The sequence below is a fragment of the Sphaerodactylus townsendi genome, linkage group LG02 (assembly GCF_021028975.2).
Source record: "Sphaerodactylus townsendi isolate TG3544 linkage group LG02, MPM_Stown_v2.3, whole genome shotgun sequence".
Lineage (NCBI taxonomy): Eukaryota > Metazoa > Chordata > Lepidosauria > Squamata > Sphaerodactylidae > Sphaerodactylus > Sphaerodactylus townsendi.
The window spans coordinates 10,297,675-10,322,333 of record NC_059426.1 but is presented as its reverse complement, the minus strand read 5'-3'; the positions used below and the strand labels follow the sequence as shown (position 1 = coordinate 10,322,333).

The following is a 24,659-nucleotide window of genomic DNA, read 5'->3' as shown; positions in this document are numbered from 1 at the left end:
ACATCAGAAGAGATTATATTTCACTGTGTTTGTCAGCCTGCTCTGATTCCAATCCCTTTGTGATGGCTGCATCTCTGCTTGCTAATAAGGGACTTCACAAAAGAAACCCCTAGCAGTTGCTGAGCCAAGTGTTTCTCCTGTCTGTTGGGTTAGAACTGTGACTGCCCAGATCTTTTTTATGAGTAGAAAGGAAAACTGAGCCGATTGTTCAGACCAGTGTGGTGTCTATGGGTGCAGTGGCAGCTGCCGACACCTTTTCTAGTACGGTCCAAGTGTTTTTTGGAAGTGGATGGGGTCAGGTAGGGCTTTTCATTATGATTGACTATTGAAGATTTGATTGACTGGACAGATTGTTTTAAAGGCTGCTTTGTCAGCAGCAGAAATTCCCACAGAACAAAAATCTACACTATGTTACTAAATTTAACCTGTGGTGCTAATTTTGGGTCTGGCGACACATCCTTCAGCAGCCATTTTGTGGCAGCCATTTTGTTGCTGCACCCACCATGCTGTGTCAGAATTCCAGATATGCCGTCAAGCTTGAAAAGGTTGGGCACCCCCCACAAACAGGGCAGAATCAAGCAGCTCCTAGACCTTTGGGATCCTACCAATGATATACTATAATCCTATAGCATTACTATGGACTTGCTTGTTTATATCAAATGCTGTAGTTCAACCCAGCAAACTCTTCGAGTGGCCATGACTTTTGGGATAAAAACCCAGAATGTGGTCTCACAATGCACCTCTCACTGGGACCCACTTTTGGCCAAGGCCACTCCTTGAATGAGCATGTGTGAGAAAGAAGCAGCAAGAATCTGCCTGTTCCTCCTTTTCTGAGTGGGGTCATGGGTGGTAGAGTTCCCTTCTGACTTGGGGCCTATGGCAGTTGTCCCAGATTCTCCATGGCACTTGTGTATGTGTGTGTGTGTGTGTGTGTGTTTGATCTCAGAACTTGCAGTACTTCAAGGGCTGTGAATGCTTCTAAAATAAAGGGTTTTGATTTAGATTCCTGCAATTTATTATTCTTCTTGTTCATTCTGTGGCATTAATATGAGTGTATTCTTTGTTAGGGCCCAAGAGGTCAACCAGGTGAAAGAGGAAGACCAGGAGGTCCAGGGACTGCTGTAAGTAACTAGACCAAAACGTCATGCAAATTATTTTTTTTCCAGCTCTAGCATCCTGCAAGCCTTTGGGCCAGGCCTCTTCGGTGGAATCCTAGACTCCTGGAAGTGATGGGGTCTGCAAACACCTGGTTCCCTTTGATATTCTTGGATGCACTGGAAAAATAGTGAACTGTTTACTAGACTTGGAGTCCCAGCAAATATGTAACCCTGGCAGTGTCTGGAGTCAGTCCCTGTTATTTTGTACAAGCCCTCTCAAGGGTAATGGATAGAACCCTCTTATTTTAATGTTGTCCCATTCCAAGGTGCAATGCATTCTTCTTCCTGTTTTGGGACATCTCCCCAATTCTTCAGAATCTCTAGGTTACATTTTAAGCCCAGCCAAATGGACATCTTTCTCTTCCCTCACAGAATATTAACTGCAAACAGGCTGAGCAGTTAAAAATGTTGACTCTCCATACCAGCATAGCCAACCAGCACTACTGCCACAAGTACAGTACAACAGAATATACATATGCATACTGTGTACATAACACTTGCCCTTAAAAACACAAGTGTATACAATGAGTTCCAGCATGGTAGAGTGGTTAAATGCGCTGGATTCTAATCTGAAGAACCAGGTTTAATTCCCCACTTTTCCACATAAAGCCTGCTGAGTGGCCTTATTGTTTTATGTACTGGATTGTGTCTGTGGCATCCTTTGCTTTGAAACATTCAATTGGTCCAACCGTTCACTGTTAGCACGAGAGCTGTGATACAGTGACAGTATTTTTGTGTGCATTACAACCTTCCCTATTGACTTCATGGGTAGAGAAAATTCAATACATGCAAAAAGATGCACATTCCAGCAAATGGGGCCTTAGATTACAGCCGAAAAATATTCAAAAAAAGTAATAATAAAACAGCAAAGATTGTCGTGCCCTTATATAAAGCAGTGGTGCGACCGCACTGTGTTCAGCTCTGGTCACCACATCTCAAAAAGGACATTGAAGAGATAGAAAAAGTGCAGAGAAGGGCAATGAGGATGATTGAAGGATTGGAGCACCTTCCTTATGAGGAGAGGCTGCAGCTTTTTGGGACTCTTTAGTTTGGAGAGGAGACGTCTGAGGGGGGATATGATTGAAGTCTATAAAATTATGCATGGGGTAGAAAATGCTGACAGAGAGAAATTTTTCTCTCTTTCTCACAATACTAGAACCAGGGGGCATACATTGAAAATTCTGGGGGGAAGAATTAGGACTAATAAAAGGAAATATTTCTCCATGCAATGCATGATTGGTGTTTGGAATATGCTGCCACAGGAGGTGGTGATGGCCACCAACCTGGATAGCTTCAAAAGGGGTTTGGACAAATTTATGGAGGAGAAGTTGATCTATGGCTACCAATCTTGATCCTCCTTGATCTGAGATTGCAAATGCCTTAGCAGAACAGGTGCTCAGGAGCAGCAGCCGCAGAAGGCCATTGCTTTCACCTCCTGCATGTGAACTCCCAAAGGCACCTGGTGGGCCACTGCAAGTAGCAGAGAACTGGACTAGATGGACTCTGGTCTGATCCAGCAGGCTCTTTCTTATGTTTTTATGTTCTTAATAGTGTTTATTTTCTTTCAAAAGGGTGCTCGTGGCAACGATGGCTCTCCAGGAGCGGCTGGGACAATTGTAAGTAGCATGCTGTTCCCTCTGTATCTTTTTTCAACATTTCACGGGAATGCAGAAGTAGTGTGGGGGCAAAATGGGGGCTTACAAATACATTGGGGAATCAGGAACCAGGATTCTGCTCCTTATAGGAAGTGCTGTTTTACTCTCAAAAGTGCCGAGACAAAAGGAAAACTCCATGTTCACAGGCAGTAAACTCTGAAACTAAGAGGAATAACATCAGTGGAAAGCCTGTGACCTGTTTATTAGTTCTCCAGAGGCATCAGTTGTCCATTGTGTGAGACAGAGGCCCCTTCCGCACATGCAAAATAATTCACTTTCAATCCACTTCAATAACAATTGTGTAAAAGTGGATTTTGCTATTTCACACAGTAAAATCCAGCTTCAAAGTGCATTGAAAGTGCATTATTCTGCATGTGCGGAAGGGGTCAGAATGCTAGACTACATGGACCACTAACTGATCTGATCCAGCAAGGAGAAGCAGTGGCGTAGTGGTTAAGAGCAGGTGCATTCTAATCTGGAGGAACCGGGTTTGATTCCCTGCTCTGCTGTCTGAGCTGTGGAGGCTTATCTGGGGAATTCAGATTAGCCTGTGCACTCCCACACATACCAGCTGGGTGACCTTGGGCTAGTCACAGTTTTTCGGAGCTCTCTCAGCCCCACCTACCTCACAGGCTGTTTGTTGTGAGGGGGGAAGGGTAAGGAGATTGTCAGCCCCTTTGAGTCTCCTACAGGAGAGAAAGTGGGGAAATATAAATCCAAACTCCTCCTCCTCCTCCTCCTTCTTCTTCTGTTCGTGTGCTGGCGGAATCACACCTTTGGACCCAAAATGGGCTTTTGTGTAATCTACCTGCCCTTGAATAGTGACTAATAAACTGAGATAGTGACTCCACTGCATTGCTTGAAATAAGCCTTGGTCAGTTCCTTTGCTGAACTGTCTCCATGCCCAATAGCAAGATGTCCAGCATCATTTCATCACTATTAGCATATTGTCTTTTGCTTACAATTCTCCCTCAAGCTATATTTAGTATTTTGCGGTAATCAAAGGCCAGCAATATTAGAGCGGCTCTTTTGTTAGGGGTCATCTGATGGTTACTCTGCAGCCCCCATCCTTTAGCTATCATCTTTAGTGGACCACACAGACAAAAATTGGGCTTAATGGTCTGCAACTAGAAGCTATCTTGTAGCCACAGGTTAGTGAAGCTAGATTTGACTCCAGTAGTACCTTAGAGGCAGCAAGAAAAGAGGAAGACCCAACATGAGATGGATTGACTCAATCAAAGAAACCACCACCCTCAGTTTGCAAGATCTGAGCAATGCTGTCAATGATAGGACATTTTGCAGGACGTTGATTCATAGGGTTGCCAGTAGTCAGAAGTGACTTGACGCTCAAAACCTTATACCTCAAAAATCTTACTGGTCTCTAAGGTACCACGGGACTCAAATCTAGCTCTTCTATTGCAGACCAAACATGGCTACCGTTCTGAAATCGTTTTCACCGAGTAGTAGATTCAGTTAGTGGTTGCACTTAGTCTATGATGTCCTGGGGACCATGTGTTTTGGAGTCCTACTTTACAACGTATCTAATATCTCTATTGACTATCAAATACATTTGTTCACATAAGAACATGATAAAACACAATGGCCGTTTCCGCATGGAGGCGGAAGGGGTCAGGTCGGCGTATTCCACGCCGACCCGACCCCTCTGGGACCGTTCGCATGGGATGACGGCGCAGAGCTGCACCGTCGTCAGGGCGACCTTCCCATCCTGTGGCCCTCCGGCGCATAGCCAAGGCCAGGAGACACGCCCCCCTGCCCTGCATTGTGAGCACGCTCGAATTCGCAGGGCAGAAGTCCCTGAGCCTAAATTCGGCGTCGCGCAAGAGGCCGCAGGATGAAACAGTGGAGGTAGAGGGCAGAAGGGGGGAGGGCACCTTGGAACTGCTGCCGTGCGAATGGCAGCGGCTCCAAGCCGCCGTTTTCCAAAAACCTCGCTGGGGAAGCGAGGTTGGAAAACGGCAGCTTCGCGCCGGTCGGGCGGAGTGAGGGCAGCGTGGCTGCGAAGCAGCTGCGCCCCCTGTGCAAATGGCTCCCTGGGGACGACATTTTTGCCGTCCCCAGGGCGCCATATTCCGCCCGTATGGAAGGGGCCAATGTTTTTTTTAAAACTGTATAATTCCACAATGTTTTCTTCTAATAACATTTTGCTTTCTTTTTTTCTTAAGGGTCCACCTGGCCCACCAGGACCCACAGGATTTCCAGGATCTCCAGGTTTTAAGGTACAGTTATACAGTTACATTGGCCTGTATCGAACATTAGACTAGAGGAAGTTCCTCCAGTCAAAAAAGTTTCCCACCAACTTACAGCGTTCATCCATTGAAGGAAGAGACAATTATGTTTTACTACAAAGGGTCCTTAGGTTAGAGAAGTGGTTCCCAACCAGGGGTATGCATACCTTCAGAGGTACACGCCAAAGCATTTGGGGGCATGTGAAAAAAAATTATGTGAGGGCTTGCTAATATTGGAATACAGATTTAGAGAAATGGGTTGCTAAGGGGCTCGTGAAGGGGAAAAGGTTGGAAACCACAGTTTGCTCAGAGGAGTGGCAGGGGTACAGTCCAATATGTTCACTTGAGTTTGGAGTTTTACTCAAAACTATGACTTTCATACTTGTTGACGCTGTTTTACATCTGTTATATCTATTTAAAGCTATTTTCCACCATCTAGTGTTATTATTCCATATTTTTATGATCACTTGCAATGCTCCTGATATCTGAGAGCTGGGAAAGGTTAGTCTCTATCCAACTAATAATAAGATTTGTAGCTCAGTCTATTATGTATTGCCCTGTCTTGCTCTGACTCTTGCCTCTGATATGAACAGTGCTGACTGCAGAGTTTCACCTTTCTAAGACTGTTAATTTCCACTGATTAAAAAAAGATGCAACTGTGCTTAGGATTTCACTGTCCATGGCTTTGATGCCTCTAAGGATCAGGACCCATTTGAATGATTGATATGGGGAAAATAATGCCAACCCCATTGCACTATATTGATTATAACCAGCTTGTTATTCAAAATAATGTGTGTGGATATTCAGTAGTGCAGTAGGAGAAATAACTATTATTCTGAATCTTCATCAATATAATTGACATGGGCTAAAGTCAAGGATTCTGTAGCAAAAGGCTAGTGTGTTGTATGGGAAACACTCTACCAACCAGGGAAACTTAATTGCTGGGGGTGGGTGGTGAGCAGAACCCAAAATTCTAATTTTTCTTATGCGCAGAAAGAAAATTCTCAATTGTTTTTTTTATTTTGCATTAGTGCTTTGATTCTATTTCGATCAGTAGCAGATGTAATTGTACTGATATTATTTATGTTCGTGAAATTGGCAGGAAAAATCTTAAGAGATTCTCGTGTTGAACATTACTTGTGACTTGTCTACTTTTATACAACACATTAGGATCTGGTGTGCTAAATCTGTAGCATCTTGGAAGACACAATAATACATTTTTCATAAGAAGGTCAGAGGGAGAAAATATTTCAGGTCTTACCATTGGAATATAGATTTATTTCCTCATCTGTCATCCCAACTGACTCTAGCTGATCTTACAATAAAAAATAACCGTTATTTATTATGCACACCCTGTCTGATATGGAGCTAGTAATTCATTTTCTTCTTCTCTTCCTTTATCTTCTTTCTCTGAATCTGATTTTCCCTGAGAACAGAGTACAAAAATATACATTTGTGCTTTTATGCGTGTACAGATTAAGCATTTTTGTTGTTAAATGTTTCTGTGAACATTGTAGGATTTAGGATAACAGAGAAACCTTCTTCAGAGTGTATCTCTACTAGTGTTGAAAACTGTTTTAACTGTAATCTCATCTCCAGAGGAAACTCTATAATGTAGCTTTGAGAAAGAGTGTTGGAATCTATGAGGGAATATCCTCACAATCTGTTCATCTACAGATCCCTTTGACAGGAACTGATGACAGTTAGAGGTGGGATGGTGGGATGGTGCGGGGGGGATGGTGCCCGAGGCAACACCTGCTCCAGGTGCCTGCCCCCCACGCCCCACTTACCTTACCTTATGGCTACCAATCTTGATCCTCCTTGATCTCAGATTGCAAATGCCTTAGCAGACCAGGTGCAGCAGCAGCAGAAGGCCATTGCTTTCACATCCTGCACATGAGCTCCCAAAGGCACCTCGTGGGCCACTGCGAGCAGCAGAGTGCTGGACTAGATGGACTCTGGTCTGATCCAGCAGGCTAGTTCTTATGTTCTTACCTCTGAGAGATTTGGGGGGCATGGCTTGAGGAGGGTCACATCTGACCCAGCAATAATGTCACTTCTGGATTATTCTCTAGAAATACTCCCAGATCTCTATGGTGAAGACATATGAGATTGGGGAAATTCCTAGAGTGTAACCTGAAATTGCGTCACTTCTGTGTCAGATGCCACCCCTTTTTTTATCCTTCCACCGACAACTGTGGCATCAGGAAAATGCACATAGAGATGGAGTGTCCGTAGCTAGAATTAGGCAGATGCTAATGGTACAATATATCATTACATCTCTGGGCAATGTTTCTTGAATCTTTTTCTTCAGATGATAAACAGCAGTGATATTTGAGAGACCAAGGAACACAGGAACTGTGCTTAAGCTGCACTCCCATGGGCGGACCATCAAGTTACTTCCTCCCTACAGTTTCCTCCACAATGAAATCATTGGTCACTGAGCTTGGACTGATCACATACTCTCTGCTTTGCAGGGCGAAGTTGGCCCTGGGGGTCCCCCTGGATCTTCTGGTCCACCAGGAACAAGAGGAGAACCTGGACCTCAAGGTCAACCTGGTGGAGCTGGTCCTCCAGTAAGTAACATATGCCTTTTAAAAAAAAACAGAAATGAATTTAAACTACTAAAATATGTTTTGTTAAAATAGGCAAACGTATAAAGCAGGGGTCCCCAAATTCCATGAGCCCGCGGGGACATTGTGAATTCTGCCCAGCGTGGTGGGTGCCGCAACAAAATGGCTGCCACAAAATGGCTGCCTCAGGAGGCGGAGTCAGCCACAAAATGATTGCCGCCATGTATTGTCAGTAACACGGTAGACATTTTTCTGCTGTGGTGGCAGTTGCTGCTGAAGCAACGTTTGAAAAAAAAATCCACCCAGTCAATCAAACCTTCAATAGCTAATCAGAAGCCTTGCTGGGCAAAAGCTGTTCTTGGCCCCACCCACTTCCTAAAAACACTTGATGGGCATCAGAAAAAGTGTTGGCAAGCATCATTTTGGGGACCCTTGACATAAAGGCACTAACAGTGTGCTTATGTAACCCCCATGCTCAGAATGGGTTGACCCAGTAAGGGGTGGAGACTCAAAGCAGCAAGAGGCTGCAGAGCTCATGTAGTTGGAGGAGACAAGGCTACCAGACTCGGACCTTGGTTTGTATAAGCCCTTAACACCTTGTTAAGGGTTTCTTTTTGTGGTTGTAATGGGTGAGAGTTCTCCTGGAAACCTTCATCATGTTGAATCCTGTTCACCAAGCCCTTGGAGTCTTCAGGAGCCAACCCACTTGCAAAGAAGAATTGGACTTGGCAGTATCAGTAGACTGTAAATATAAGGACTTGAAAAAGCAACCTGAACAGGGCCTTGAAGTGTGATGTTAAATGTTGATGTTATATGTTAAGAAAGTAAACCATTTTGTTTTATTTTTTAATTTGTTGTTGCAAACTCATTCCAAGTTCTGCCCCACAGAACCCACAAGCTGAGGTTACACTTAGTTTGGAGTAACTCTGCATAGGATTGTACTGTAACTCTAGAACATCTATTTCTAGAAATGTAAATAGTGTTACTTATTCCCTATAGGGTCCTGCAGGACGCGACGGAAGCCCAGGCGGAAAAGGTCTCCCTGTAAGTGCCCCTTGGTGGTGTCTCCTTTGTCGTGGCATCGCCTAAACCCCAAGGCAGCCTTGCCTAGCATCTTTAAATGCTGGCCATTACAGCGCCTTTTATTTCCACGCAGGGTCCTTCGGGCATTCCGGGGTCTCCTGGATTGCTTGGAGCTCGTGGACCGCCCGGTCCCTCTGGTACTAATGGACTCCCTGGACAAAGAGGCCCAGCTGTAAGTTTGCATGAAAAAGAAAATCTTCTGCAGTGTTTCAATGTACTCCCCCCAAAATTATGAGTTTTAGGAGCAAAATGTGCTTTGGATAGAAAGGGAAAAATCAATTCATCTTTAGGGTAATACCCCAGCACTCACCGGACACGTATTCCACCTTCTTAGAAATTGGCAGCAGAGCCTGTGAATTGGCGCATGTTTTGGAGAAAGCTATGTTCAATCACTACGTGCAAAGCCACTGAAAATAGTATCTTGGGCCGTTTCCGCACGGCCCAAAAACGACGCCTTAGGGACGGCAAAAATCCCGTCCCTAAGGCGCTGTTCACACAGGCGGCGCTGCTGACATGCAGCAGCACCGACCTGGCTTCCCTCCACCTCCCCCAGAGTGGCGTCAGGCCGCCCCAAAAAACCTCCCTCCTGGAGGGAGGTTTGTTAAAAACAGCGTGCTCCCGCCGGCACAGTGCGAACGGCACCACTGGGAACACGCTGTTTTCCCTGTCCCCCCCCATCACCTCGTCATCCTGCGTCACTCTACCGGACTGCTGAGACCCTCCCTCGCTGTCCTCCGACCCCTGAAGGTTGGAGGGCAGCGTGGGCGGGTCTTAGTAGTCCAGCAGGGCGACGCAGGGCGACGAGGTGAGTGTGGGGGGGACGAGAGAGAAGCAGCTCCATGGGGGGGGGGGGGGGGGGCCGGGGAAGAGGCATGCCTCTCCCACGCCAGCCTCTGCGGGCGGCTGCGGCGCGCATAGCTCACGATGCGAGACGGCGTCCCCTCCACCTGCCGGTGCAGGGGCCCCCTTTCCACAGTGCGGAAAGGGCCTTGGGTAAGACTTAGGAGGTTTTACCAACTGTACCTCTGTACAGCAAAAGAGTAAAAACAAAAGGGAGACAGAAAGAAACAGCCGCGGTTAACTCCACGAATAATTGCTGGAAAAAAAAGAAGGGAGAGGCTTATTCCAGAGGAAAGGAAGATCCCATGCAGAATATCAAACCCCTTCTCTTTTAAAATCATCGAGATTTCTCTCATTCAAATTAGGCTGCAAAGACTTTGCAACAGCTTTGACAAAAAATTAACGTGTGGCTTTCAATGTCCCGTTACCCCCCGAAATTCAAAAGGCCACCTTTCTTTCTTCTGAGACATAGTTGCCCAAAATGTGAATAGTAAGGGAAAAGCAATAAGCATGCAGACCTGGTTAGCAAAAATGTAAATAAATGATGTAGAATACAATTTTTTTTTTTGCAAAAGGGATCTCCCTTGTGCATAATGTGTCTTGTTTCAGGGCACAGAGTTTTCCTTGGCATGGAAATTCAATGGCTTGGATCTCTCTTTAGTTCCTGTTTGCAGGGATACCACTTGATTTCTCCTGTCTGGCTTACCAGAGACATAGCAAGTGCCTTGAAAACAGTGCACTGTATTGAGCTGTCCCATGAAAAACATTGTATTTGATTTACTGTGATGATGCGATGATGATGTGAACATCATGCCAGTTGGGTTTTATCTCTGATGGCTCTTGCTCATTTGCAAAATACTTCTTTCTGCTGCAGTCGCGGGGCAGACCTGTGCAGCTGAACAAGCCATTAATCCCAAAACGTCCTAATTACGAAGTCCTTCCATAATGCTCGCCCGGTTTAATCTTATGCCTTCTGCCTTGTTACATGGCAGATTTAATAAGCAAGAAAAGGCTAAAAGGTTGTGCCCATGTAACGATGGCTCAGTTGAATCTCTGGCCCACCAATTCAAGGAAATCAGATCCAAGTATGTGAATCTTACTCCTTTACATGTACCCCATCTCCCCGATTTAATTAGATTACACTACTTGTTGGACAACCCTGATCCTTCTCTCTGCATGATAGTGGCAGACTTTCTCCTGGAAATTACTAAACGCCAGTAGATTTCCTTCGACCTAACATTTATTTCCTGTATTGTACATGCTTTTTAATCCGTTTTTTATTATTGTTGGACTGTTGTCTATGCCAATAAAGGCTTGCTATTGAAAGTCCTCCCATTGGATTGTAATCAAATGAAAGCATTATGGGAAACAGGAGGAAACTGTGATTATCTCACTGAGATAATCCTATTGAGTAAGCCTGATAAGACTATTGTAATGGTGCTTTCTTCATCCTCAGGGCGAACCTGGTAAGAATGGTGGTAAAGGAGAGCCAGGGGCAAGAGGCGAACGTGTAAGTATTTGCCTACACACAGTGTTGTAGCGCCCACGGGGGGGGGGGGTGACGCCCCAGGTGCATGCCGGGGTGGGGGCGTTGCTGGGGGGTTCCGGGGCAGGGGCAGGAGGTGCCACGGCAGCGGCCCAGGGCCAGTGCGTGCCCCCCCTGCCTACACAGCCCTGGTAGGTTTTGATCTGTCATTTGTGCTTTAATAATATTTTCTTGTATTTTGTTCCCAGGGTGAAAATGGTACACCTGGAACAGCTGGCCCCCCAGGGGAAGAAGGCAAGGCAGGAGCCCCAGGTCAACCCGGAACAAATGGCTTGCCAGGAAATCCAGGAGAGAGGGCAAGTAGTTGTCCAACCTTCAAATGTAGTCTTTACTGGTGCCCAGATCAAACTACGCTGTAGAACCTTATAATGTCTTCCTGTGCAAAAGAGCTCCGGTCTGAAACCATTGTTTTCACTGAGCTACAAGTGGAGTAACTGTGAAGGATTGCAGTGCAAATCCCATTGAAAGCAATCAGCCTGCAGTTAGTCTCAGCAGTCAGCAATCAATTAGTCTCAGTTAATTTGTTTGGGTCGGTTTCAGTGGGATTTCATCATGACTAGTTTTAGATGTATCATAGGCTGTTTATGCATTTACTTATCCCATGGCTGTGTCAGACTCTCGAACATGGAAATAACAGAGACCATAGGAAAGTCCTAAAGCAGTTTATTTCTTGCAACGCATAGAGCAGGGGTAGGGAACCTGCGGCTCTTCTGTCCTTGCACTGCGGCTCCACAAGCCGAGCCGCCGGCCACATCCTTGCCTGCCCTGCAGGCAGCAGGGCAGGCGCACCAACTGCCCACGGCCGGCTGGGCCGTACCGCAGGCTTCCCCTCTCGCCCCGCCCCATTTGAGCGGGGCGGGCGCTTTCCCGGCGGCCGGCGAGGCCGAGCTGCTGGCCCCATCCTTGCCCGCCCTGCAGGAAGCAGGGCGGGCACATCCATGCGCTTCTCAGAATGAGTGGAGTAAAAGGTTAAAAAACCCAATATATACAGTGTTATCTTTATTTTAAATGTCAAAAATTATTTACGGCTCCAAGTGTTTCTTTTCCCGTGGAAAATGGGTCCAAATGGCTCTTTGAGTGTTAATGGTTCCCTACCCCTGGCATAGAGTAACAATAGAAAGCAGGATCTGAGCTAGAGAGCTCCGATCCAGGACCTATACGCTTCAACCCTCCCCCCGTTTCGCCCCACAACAAATGTCCACTACAGTGTCTACAACATTTGCACTACAGAGCTTCAAAGAACCTGGGAACCGTTCACACCTTCTTGCAGATGAGCTGGCGCCAGGAGGTTGCCAGGAAGGGAAGAGGGAAACAGGAAAGCATTTACAGGAAAACATTTGCAATTCCCACACAGCAAGACATCTAGGCACTGACAGGCATGGTCCTGACAGACTGTTTGCTTCACAGTAGAGTCTCCCTTCAGTTTTTTTTATTTGCACAAGGATTTTTCTCCTGCAAAGTATTCCTAGACAAGACTAGCCACCATTTTGCCCACCCTCATGCTTCCTTGTTTCCATGCAACCTCCATTTGGGGAAGCTGCCTATTTTTCCTCTACTGTCTTTGGTCTAAGAACATAAGAACATAAGAACAAGCCAGCTGGATCAGACCAGAGTCCATCTAGTCCAGCTCTCTGCTACTCGCAGTGGCCCACCAGGTGCCTTTGGGAGCTCACGTGCAGGAGGTGAAAGCAAGGGCCTTCTGCGGCTGTTGCTCCCGAGCACCTGGTCTGTTAAGGCATTTGCAATCTCAGATCAAAGAGGATCAAGATTGGTAGCCATAAATCAACTTCTCCTCCATAAATCTATCCAAGCCCCTTTTAAAGCTATCCAGGTTAGTGGCCATCACCACCTCCTGTGGCAGCATATTCCAAACACCAATCACACGTTGTGTGAAGAAGTGTTTCCTTTTATTAATTCTTCCCCCCAGCATTTTCAAGGAATGCCCCCTGGCATTCTACTGTTACTTTACTAGACCTGGTCAATTTCTTGTCACCTTCAGTATTTTTTTTTAACATCCTTCTGATTTTTCTGAAATGGTGGCCTGAAGAGTGGGAAGTGTTGGTAGGGGAAGGTGTGGAGGAGCATGAAAGCATGGAGAAAGATAAACATATGCTTTGGATTGCTACCAGAGAGGGGAAAACATGAGCATAACCAAGAATCAAACCCGAAAAGAATGTTCGCCCGATGCAAAGGAGACCCTGAGTGCTTAAATTACCTCAGAGTCAAAAACGCTACTCTAAAAAGCCTGTGGATTCAGGAGAATGGAATAAGCTTAGACTTCCTCATGGGGGAATATTCATACAAGAAGCAGAGCTGAAAAGTGAAATAGTCCCTTAATTCTTTAGTCCTGGGTTTGATCATCCTTGGCTCAGTGATAGAGCATCTGCTTGGCTTGTTGAAGGTTCCAGATTCAATCTCCAGTGAAAAATGATTAGGAGATAGGTAATGCAGAAGACCTCTGCCTGGATTCTGGAGAGCCAATGCCAGTCTGAGTAGGCAGTACTGACCTTAACAGACAAGTGATCTGATTCACTGGAAGGCAGCATCAAGCATTCCCCTTTCTCCAGAGCAGGGATCCAAAGAAGTTTATTCACAATCTCTACAGTGCACTTTGGGGTCTTTTTAGATATATGCCAACGCAATCTGCCTTTGAATTTCACCACAGCCATATCCATTATTAGCACGGACCTACCCTGGTTCAAAGTTTGAAAATATGCTTTGACTGGAATACATTAAGCTGGGATGTGGCATTTTTCTTCATACTTCCGCAGAAACCACGGAAAAATTCCAAGCTCTGCTTTTGTGTGTTTTTTCAGGGCTCTCCAGGTTTCAACGGTGCTGCAGGTAGAAACGGGGCTCCCGGTGAAAAGGTATGGTCCTCCCCTCTTGATAGAAAATTTCCTTTCTATAATGTTTGTTGCTGTTCATTCAGATTTGCAAATGAATTATTTTGCCATGTTACGTTAATAACCTGGTTCCAATCTCATTTAAGGGTCCTGCTGGTGAACGAGGTGGCCCCGGCCCCTCGGGACCGAGAGGAGGTCCCGGTGAACCTGGACGTGATGGATCTCCAGGGCTTCCAGGGATGAGAGTAAGTATAGAGCAGTGATGGCGAACCTTTTCAAGGCCAAGTGCCCAACTGCAAGCCAAAACCCACTTATTTATCGTAAAGTTCCAACATGGCAATTTAACCTGAATACTGAGGGTTTTAGTTTAGAAAAATGGTTGGCTCCGAGGTGTGTGTTACTCAGGAGTAAGCTTGGTGGTAGTTGGTGGCTTTGCTTTGAAGCAACCATGTAACTCTTCCAACGGGTTAATCATGACCCTAGGAGGGTTTACTCAGAAGCAAGCCCTATTGCCAGTAACCGAGCTTACTCCCAGGTAAAGGATCGTGCTTTAGTTCTTCCCATGAAAATCAGTGGGGTTTAACAGCACTTAACTGGGTTATCTACACTGCTTCCCCAAAGCTAGGTCTTAGGTTTAATGCTAATAATCAAGCCCAGCGGCCCAGGCCAGCCTAGATGTGGGGGGGCACTTTGTTTGCACGTGCCCACAGAGAGGGCTCTGAGTGCCACCTCTAGCACCTGTGCCATAGGTTCGCCACCACTGGTATAGAGTAAGAAGAAAAAGAAGAATTGGTTTTAGTACCACACTTTTCTGTACCTTTAAGGAATCTCAAAATGGTTTACAATCTCCTTTCCCTTCCTCTCCCCACAACAAACACATTGTGAGGCCGGTGGGGCTGAAATAGTTTGGCAAAAACTGCAACCAACCCAAGCTCACCCAGAAGGCTTCATATGTAAGAGTGGGGAAACAAAACTGGTTCACCAGATTAGAGTTTGCCTCACATGCAGAGGAGTGGGGAATCAAACCCAGTTCTCCAGATTAGAATCCATTGCTCTTAACCAACTCATCATGCTATAAGTGAGATAAGGGCTAGAGGCTCAGTCTCTGAAGAAAGGTTCAATTCCTAACATCTCCAGTTAAAAGGACCAGGTAGCAAGAGATACGAAAGTCCTGTGCATGAAACCCAAGACAGCCAGTACCGATCTGAGGTGCTTATACTGACCTTGATTGGCCACTGATCTGATTCAGTAGCTACATATGTAGGTGACATTTCATCTAGGCAGGAAAATGATCTGATCTTTCTTGGGGATGGCTGATCTGAGCTAGGAGCTAGGAGTCCAAATGCTGAGCTACAAGTTAACCAAAATGGGTTTCACCAATTTGTAGTATTTGATTGTAGCAGCTAGAAATTGTGTTATCAGATACATGATAACACAATTATAGGGGATTTCCTACCAGTCTAAGAAAATCCAAGAACTATTGTTCTTGTTAGATGTTCCAGGAATATATATATTACTGTGGGATGTTTTGCATTCTTTTACGCCATAGGTGTCAAACTCGCGGCCCTCCAGATGTTATGGACTACAGTTCCCGATGATGGAAACTGTAGTCCATAACATCTGGAGGGCCGCGAGTTTGACACCTGTGTTTTACGCTAATAGTTCTCATCATCTGCTTTAACATTTTGACCCGACTCATTCATTATTTGCTGCATGCATGCATACATGCATACATGCATACATGCATACATATAACCTTTAATTGCATAACAGGTCCAAAGCAGAGTGACAATTAAAAGGAATATAACACACTTGTAAGTAAAAGAAGTAGTAGGGATAGTAATTACAAACTTTTAGAGCAAATTGTAATAACATTGTTGTTGTTGTTGTTGTTTGTTTGTTTGTATGTATGTTTGTTTTATATACCACCCATCATTTCCAAGAAGTTTCCAAGAAACTTGGCCATCATTTACAAAATATGCATATCTTCATGATTCAATAAAATACAGTCTTATGCAGATCAGATAGACAATTAGTGCCCACAAGCAGGGGAAGTAATAGTTGTGCCCTAACTGTACTCTACAGTGGGCAGTGGTGCAATACAGGCACAACAGATTCTTCGCAGTTCTTGGCGCAGATGCAATATCTTTCTTGGTATGGAAGTTTAGAACCCTCCCTGACGTAGGGCTGAAGCCTGAAGGTAGAACATTGCATATTGCAAGAGACAGAGTACGCCGAAATTTAGGTTCAGCTAGTAAATATAAGTATTTGGCTGTTACAAAAGGGCTAAAGGGAATCCTGAGAAAAAGAGGGGAGCAAAACTTTTCTGCTTCGCTAATTAGGGTCTGATACTCCAGTTCCAAAAGTCTTTTCCCAGTGATACTAAGGCCCCTTCCGGACACACGAGGCGACTCAGGTTCAACTCATGTCGGCAGAGTCATACCTCAACTCGAGTCCTCCCGTTCCTCCACACAGCAGCTGACTCATGTCTCCGGAGCCGAGCTCAGAGGGCGGGACAACCTCCCTGCGCTGCGTTCCAATTGGTTTCTGAGTCCCCCGTTCTGCGCATGCCCAAAGCTTTTTGCACCGCCACGAGTCTCCCCTTCTGCGCATGGGCGAAATACTTAGCTGTGATTGGCTACATGGCAGAGTCGAGTGACGGAGATTCCACACTCCGTCAGCTTCGGCTCGAGTGCAACCCGAGTCCACCAGTCAACTCAACTCCCCAGTAGAGTTGAGAAATTCAATGGCAAGAGGGAGGTGAGTCGAGTCAGACACGAGTCCGACGCTACGTCTGTGCGGAGGACGCGGGTCAGACTCAAGTCAATCTAAGGTCGACTCCGACAATGCGGAAGGGCCCTAAGTATTCTGTTGGGAGGCAGTGTGCCTAGTGTCTTGAGGGATAAACCCAAGTCACGGATTTTAGTTTCAACGAATGCCTACCAAACAGTAGAATTTACAACCAATCGTACCTGTGATATGAGACTCATATCCTCCTAATTAAAACAAAGGTGAATCCAAAACTTGAATGTGATACACTATACCCTTGTTTCAAGCAGGTGCTGACCTGATTCAAGACATAATACAACACAGGGCACAGACTGAGGCAGGCCAAAGATTTTATAGAGGAAACAAAACTGGACACGTTCTATGTCGTGTCTCTAAGTTCCTATCCAGAGCTAGCTCACCTTGGCATAAAGGCCTTCAGCGCCACTGAGATATATTAGTGTCCTCACTATTTGCTATATAAACTGTAAGCTGCACCTTTAAAGAAAATTGCTTATCTTTTCACTAATTCTTTGAAATGTTTAAACAATATTTGTTTTTTTAAAAAAGAAATGCCACTGTAACATTTTCTGGTTTGTCTGTTGTTGTTTTTTTTAAAAAAGGAAACCTTGATGTCTGATATTTATAGTCTTGCCCTTCACTAACTGTGGGGATATCAAATTTCCCAGTCTTAAAAATAAGTAGAAACCAGAAGGGTCAATATAGAAAAGATTTTATCTAAGTTTTGACACAACAAAAGCTAGATGAAGAGCCAGACAATTTATGACAAGGAGAATGAGAATCAATATGTATTTAATATTATCACTCAGCCGAATGATGGAAGTCAGATTTATTTCTTCTAAAACGTATTTATTGGTTCAGATACAGTGGTTCAACCATTGCTACACAGAATGTCACTATGAACTACGGGTCTGTCGATACCAGTTCCATGGCCCAATATTTAATTCCGAGCTCTGCCGCCATTTGAAAAGACAGGTCCTTCCTAAATTGACGCTGGCCCTTTCCGCACAAATCAGCAAAAACGTTTGTAAAATGTTTTCAGTCCTCCCCTTTGCCACAATGTATTTTGCACTCACTCCCTAGAAACAATTCATGGGCGCCATTTGGTGTTTTTCCTCCCTTTTTAAGATGATGGATGGATGGATGGATGGATGGATGGATGGATGGATGGATGGATGGATGGATGGATGGATGGATGGATGGATGGATGGATGGATGGATGGATGGATGGATAGATAGATAGATAGATAGATAGATAGATAGATAGATAGATAGATAGATAGATAGATAGATAGATAGGCAGGCCAGCCAATAGTTTACGATCAGAGTACATGTGAATACATAGCATTCCATTTATACAAAAATATAATATAAATTGTAAAATCCATTATAAAATCTATTGATCAATAACATGAACTTCAGGCATTATTACAATCCTCGTCACACAGTACAGCTCTTTGTCTTAATAAGGGACTACGCTTGTTGTGTACCAGTATACAAAATTTAGCTACCTTCTGTGAAATGGCGGAAACACGATCTTCTAATAGTATTCTTACAGAATTTGTATCTGAATTATCTATGAATGGATATACATGCCGGGTTAACACATGGTTGGATTAACAGCTCCCTTTCACCTTCATGTAACTTGTAATGCAGTAAGATATGTGACACTGAGTCTACTTCCCCTGAGCTGCACACACAGGTTCTCCTGTGCCTTGGAATATTTAGGAATCGTCCCATCAGATTAGCTTTTTTAGTTATTTGTTGAATCAGTGGTTCAGTGCTTCTTGCTGCGACCCTCTATAGCTCATATAATTGATGCCTCGAAGATTCCATCCCCTCAACATTTTAAAAAGCTCACAGAAAAGTTTGAAATAAACAGGCAAGGGGGAATGTAGTGAGCTCAGAAAATGGCACTAAGGAGGAAATTTGAAGATGGCAGAGAGAACTGGAAAATGTGGTAAATAGATCACACAGGAGTGAGGAATTTTGAAAACATTTCAGGCTAAATAATTGTTTTAAAGGGGGATTCATTTAAAATGTTTTGAGGTTGGAAATAAAACATTTTGGAAACCAAAGGGGGACAAAACAACACAACTCCATGGAGGAAACGTTTTATTTCCTGCCTAAAATGTTTTAACAGGTTTGTGTAGAGAGGGCCACTGTATCTTATAAGAACAGAACCCTTCCTAACAAAATGTGCTTTTTTATTGTTCTTTTTTTCATGCAGGGCTTAACCGGAAGTCCAGGAAGCCCCGGTTCAGATGGAAAACCAGGCCCTGCAGTATGTAAATAGTTTAAGAATGACAGTTTTGTCAGCATAGTTAATCTTATTGTCAATTGCGCTGGTATAAATGTAGTAGCACATATACATTCACTGGATACATCGGCTTGAAGTTACACCAGCAAAACTTTCTGGGTTTGGTTTAGTTATTACATCAGCCAAACCTATTTATATAATATTAATGCAAACGGCAAATATTATTAGAGGGAAATTAGTTTACAGCACGGTGCTCATGGGATGTGCTAACAGTGTTGTTATCGTCTTGACCTTGGTTCCTTGTTGCAGAGGTTCCAAAACTATGATGATTTGGATTAATTGCCACTTGATAGTTCTGTATTATTAAGGATTTGAATATTTTAAATCCTTTATTGTTTTATAATCATGGTACGCCACCCAGAGTCTGAAAGGGGAGAAGTGAGATAGCAAATCTAATAAATAAAATAAATTGTAAAAAGAGCCCGCCAACAATTTCCTTCGCACCTGCCAAGTGTTTTTTAGAAAACGGATGAGCAAGGTGGTGCTCCTGTCCAACAGGGCTTCCAATTGGCCACTGGAGATTTGATTGACTGTTTGGATGAAAATAATGTTTCAGTTGGAACACCACGGTGCTCACTTCATTCTTTCTCGTGCCTCTTTTCCTGAGTATTTTTGAAATTATCCCTGTTCTACCCCACACTTGGGCTTCCTATGTGTGTGTGTAACTCCACCTCTTGCAGCAGCCATTTTGTGGTTGGCTCTGCCTCCTGACAGAGCCCTTTTGTGGTTTCACCCCTCACCCTGGGCCAGAACCCCAAGGGTGTCCACAAGTTGAAAAACATTACGGGTCTCTGATTTACAGCATCTTGATTGGGGGGAAAAGCATATATAAAGTTATGAGGTCATTGTTCATTATTTAACCCACAATATTAGTATTGTTCCTGTGGAATGCTGTGTCAAGTGAGACCAGAGTCCTGTGGGACCTATTACAGTTTTGCAGGGCCTGCAAGACCTATGGTTAAGGACAGCAATGGTGTTCATTGTTAGGTCTCAGACCCTTAAGCCAACAAATGGACTCTGAGGTATTGATCAGTAGTGTTTATTGAGCTGGCATCGAAGCACCACACTTGGAGAACCAGTTCTGCCAAAGCTGGCATTCACAGTCCCCTTTAACCCCCAAGCAAGCCCCCCTCCCATTTTCCCAAGAAGTTGTGAAAAACAGTCTTTGGCGCTAAGGCGCCCCGAGGTGGCAAGCAGATAGTAGTGGAGAGCCACCTGGCTTCCTGCCCCATTAGATAATGCATGTAACTCTTTTCTCATGGAACCAGGATGTCAGGGGAAAGCCTAGTTATTTACAAAGTATGAGAAGCCATAAAGAAATATCAAGGAAAGAATGCCCCAAATGGCTATGGTTACATAAAGCAGGCTGATTATCTTTCAGCAGCATTGATTTGTTGTTGTTCTAAGCAGTTACATTGAGTTAGGATTGTATCTCAATTGCATAGATACTATCCCCCTGACATTCATCTAGCCGGCCTCCCTTTCCCCTCCTCTTCCCCCTTTCCTCCCTTTTGATGTAACTATGGATGTTCATATGGGAGCTTGTATTGATATGTCATCCCTCAGATTTTGAAATAGTGATGAGATATGCTAGAGTGGTTTTTACTGGTTAGAATTGTGATTACTGAATTTATTTATTATGATGGTATCTGTTGGAAGCTGCCCTAAGCTCTGGGTGGCCTTTAAAACAAACAAATTATAAGACACTGGTCTTTCCAGGCATGGAGCAGAGGTCACTGGGGGAGTGCATTGTGCAGGGGGTTGGAGTAGATGACCTTTAATGTCCCTTCCAGTCTATGGACTTGTGTGCATTCTCCCCCATGTGTCTCTGTATGTTTAATTTGCATTTGTTTGCATCAGGGTAATCCAGGAGAATCTGGGCGAAGTGGTCCTCCGGGCCCAGCAGGCCCACGCGGTCAACCAGGTGTGATGGGCTTTCCTGGTCCAAAGGGTAATGAGGTTTGTATAGCATGCCAAACATATAATTTACAGTGGTACCTCGGTTTTCGCCGATAATTCGTCCGAAAAGAATCGACAAAAACCAAAATTGACCAAACTGAGGCACCATTTCCCATAGGAATCAATGTAAATCCAATTAATCCATTCGAAATGCTCCAAAAAGTGCCTCAAATGGATTAATTGGCTTCCTCAAACCCCAGCCAGCCGGGAGGCCGAGGGAGCTCCTTATTTGGGCAGTGACTCCCCCTGATTTCACTGCCCAAATAAGGAGCTCCCTCTGCCTCTCTGCTGGCTGAGGTTTGAGGAAGTCCAGCGGGAGGCAGAGGGAGCTCCTCATTTGGGCAGTGACATCAGGGAGTGTCACTGCCCAAATAAGGAGCTCCCTCTGCCTCCCAGGTGGGCTTCTTCAAACCCCAGCTGGTTTCAGTTTTCGTGGACTTTTCGTCGGTTTCGGTTTTCGTGGACTTTTTCTGGGCAAATTTTTTCTGGGTTTGAGGATGAAAACCGAGGCAATCGATGAAAACTGAGACAAATTTTGCCCAGAAAAAGTTGACAAAAATCGAAACCGACGAAAACCAAAGTCAACGATAACCGAGGTACCACTGTACATGACTTTTCCCCATCTTATTTAACTTGAGTATGAAAAAGAAGCCTTATTGATTTGAAAATTTTCAGCACTTCATAGGCTAACTGTTTCAACATGTGCTGATGCGTCCATCCATTAATGGAAAGAAACGTTGCCTGTCGGGATACAACCCACCCAAATGGGGCTAAAAACCGGCTATTTGATTGTGTGTGTGTGTGACTTACCGCATGGTTTATGGACCTGAGGATCAGGATCACTGATCTGAATTCAGTCATGTTTTTTTCCCTCTTTAGGGTGCACCTGGTAAAAATGGAGAAAGAGGCACACCTGGAGGTCCTGGTGGACCGGTCAGTAGAAACTATCAAACTTTTCATAACTTCACAGCACTTCTAATTTTTTGAACCTCCATAAGGATCTCCCCTAAACCACAAGATCATGCCATATGTGCCTCAGGGCCCTTTTTATATTGCCTGCTCTGAACCACTGAAGAGAGGCATGGTATCTGGCAAAGTGGGGGAGGGTCCTGATTGGATTGATGATATTCTTGAATTCAACGGTGCCAATGGCATTATGAAACTTTATGACAATATATGGGTGTTATCATCTGATGTGTTTTATGATGTCAATTCTTCATTGTAAGCTGAGCCCACATGGGGAAGCGCAGCCTAGAAGATTATAAACAACAGGCAGGCAGGCAGGCAGATGATAGATTAGATTAGATTAGATTAGATTAGATTAGATTAGATTAGATTAGATTAGATTAGATTGGATTGGATTGGATTGGATTGGATTGGATTGGATTGGATTGGATTGGATTGGATTGGATTGGATTGGATTGGATTGGATTGGATTGGATTGGATTGGATTAGACTAGACTAGACTAGACTAGACTAGACTAGACTAGATTAGATTAGATTAGATTAGATTAGATTAGATTAGATTAGATTAGATGGATAGATGATAGATGATAGATGGATGATAGATGACAGTTGATAGATGGATGAAAGATGATAGATGGATGATGGAAGATAGATAGATGGATGATAGAAGATAGATAGATGGATGATAGAAGATAGATAGATAGATAGATAGATAGATAGATAGATAGATAGATAGATAGATAGATAGATAGATAGATAGATAGATAGATAGATAGATAGATAGATAGATAGATAGATAGATAGATAGATAGATAGATAGATAGATAGATAGATAGATAGATAGATAGATGTGAATGCCTTCCTGTTACTGAAGGTTTCTAATTGAGAGAGATAAGTGGCAGGAGAGACTAAGGATAGAAAAGTCGATGACCTCTTGAGCAGCCCCACCCAAGAGCCAGACGGCCAGGCGCGGTGCTGCAATTGCACCTGGCAACTACAAGAGGTTTCCCGGTGGCACGGGGAAGCTCAAAAAGTGAAAAAGCCTCCCCACAGCTGAGAAGGCTCCGCGGGGCTCAATAGATGGCTTCAGTGTAAATTTCTCCCCCCCAACCGCCCACTGTGGCAGCATCAGAAGCACTGAGACACTCGTGCTGCATGCAGGACTGCATCCCAATGCCGAGGGGGGGGGGGGTCGCTGCTGCATGCCAGTAGAATCGCTCTTCCACCAGGGTAAGTGATTTGAGGCGGGCAAATTCACCAGCACTGTCGTGCACCGTTTCTACGGGTGGGGCTCTAAATTTGTTTGCTAACAGTGTAGAACTCTAGTGTTTTAATATCATTTATTTTATAAGCATTTTATGTGAAAATGTTCTCTGCAGGTGTTAATATTAAGGGTTTCTTGGGCAGGACTTGTGAAGAGTTGTTCTGGTCTGAGACTGTATTAATAAAGATTTGGATTTCGAACTTTCAACCGGATTATGTTGGCCCGTAACGAGCTGCTATTCTTAACGTTTAACAGGGACTCCCTGGAAAGGATGGTGAAGGCGGAGCCCAAGGTCCTCCCGGACCCGCTGTAAGTCGACCCTATATACAGGTTGCAGTTTAACAATATGCGGGTTACAGACACGCTCTCTCTTTTAAAAAAACAAACTGAGTTTGAGCCAACATCTGTCATCCACAATCAGAGCAGCCTTCTCCCAGTAGAAGCTTCCATCACGGAAGCAAGACTTTCCCCCCACAGTAAGACCCCTTCCTTAGAAGAAGTGAAATGAAGCCAAACTATACGTGCCAAACTAATTTGGGTCTGTTCCGCAAAGCACCAATAAGACATCCTGAAAACCTTTTAAAAAGTCATCTTGGAAGGAACACTGCACTGCTTTTTCCCCAAGATGTCCTCAGGACTCCATATTTCAACTCAAGGTGTCTGTTTTTTGAAAATGCATCAAAGTGCACCTTTTTTCCTTAGGGTGCCTGCAAGATGTCCTCTGCCTGGCTATGTGGAAGGCAGAGCTCAGGAGGCATCTTATGCCCCCACCCATCCACCCACACGGTTTTGCTCTCTAGTCAGTTTCACCCTCCACTTGCACTCAACATCTTGTGTGCTGGCGAAGGGATTGTCCCTGTCTCTATTTGCTGAAGGTTGCCCAGGACATTTGCTCTGCAGGCTCTGATCTGAGCACCTTTTCAGTTTACAAAGTACTAGTCTTTTACTAGGACCAGGCAAGCCTGTATGACATATGATACTGTGGAAATTTGTTTTAATGGGGTTAAGTTTTAGTTATGTATTTTATGTGCTGTTATTGGAACAGCTGTATTGTGAGCCGCCTCGAGCCCTTTGGGGGTGAGGTGGCCTATAAATCTAAATCTTAATAATAATAATAATAATAATAATAATAATAATAATAATAATAATAATAATAATACAAAGACTCTGGCACAAACCAGTAAAGGTGGTCCCAGTGGTGATCGGCACACTGGGTGCAGTGCCTAAAGACCTTGAACGGCACTTAAAAACTGCTGCACTTAAACACAGCTGCAAAAGGTCACCCTACTCGGCTCTGCATGCATTATTCGTCGATACATCACACAGTCCTAGATGCTTGGGAAGTGTCCGACGTGTGATGTAATACAAAATCCAGCATATTGATCTTGTTTGCTATGTATAAATGCTTTTGTATCAA

The 24,659-nt window shown here is 44.4% G+C and overlaps 1 protein-coding gene across 1 annotated transcript in view; it reads left to right on the top strand.

The window, feature by feature from the left end:
• COL3A1 (collagen type III alpha 1 chain) overlaps nucleotides 1-24,659 on the top strand; it is a 109,460-nt gene that overhangs the window by 41,297 nt on the left and 43,504 nt on the right. The window contains exons 11-24 of the mRNA XM_048483708.1: nucleotides 1,068-1,121; nucleotides 2,729-2,773; nucleotides 4,996-5,049; nucleotides 7,536-7,634; nucleotides 8,631-8,675; nucleotides 8,788-8,886; nucleotides 11,011-11,064; nucleotides 11,289-11,396; nucleotides 13,917-13,970; nucleotides 14,093-14,191; nucleotides 18,964-19,017; nucleotides 20,914-21,012; nucleotides 21,892-21,945; nucleotides 23,498-23,551. Of these exons, the coding sequence (XP_048339665.1) occupies nucleotides 1,068-1,121; nucleotides 2,729-2,773; nucleotides 4,996-5,049; nucleotides 7,536-7,634; nucleotides 8,631-8,675; nucleotides 8,788-8,886; nucleotides 11,011-11,064; nucleotides 11,289-11,396; nucleotides 13,917-13,970; nucleotides 14,093-14,191; nucleotides 18,964-19,017; nucleotides 20,914-21,012; nucleotides 21,892-21,945; nucleotides 23,498-23,551 (972 nt within the window). The remainder of the gene's footprint in view (nucleotides 1-1,067; nucleotides 1,122-2,728; nucleotides 2,774-4,995; nucleotides 5,050-7,535; nucleotides 7,635-8,630; nucleotides 8,676-8,787; nucleotides 8,887-11,010; nucleotides 11,065-11,288; nucleotides 11,397-13,916; nucleotides 13,971-14,092; nucleotides 14,192-18,963; nucleotides 19,018-20,913; nucleotides 21,013-21,891; nucleotides 21,946-23,497; nucleotides 23,552-24,659) is intronic.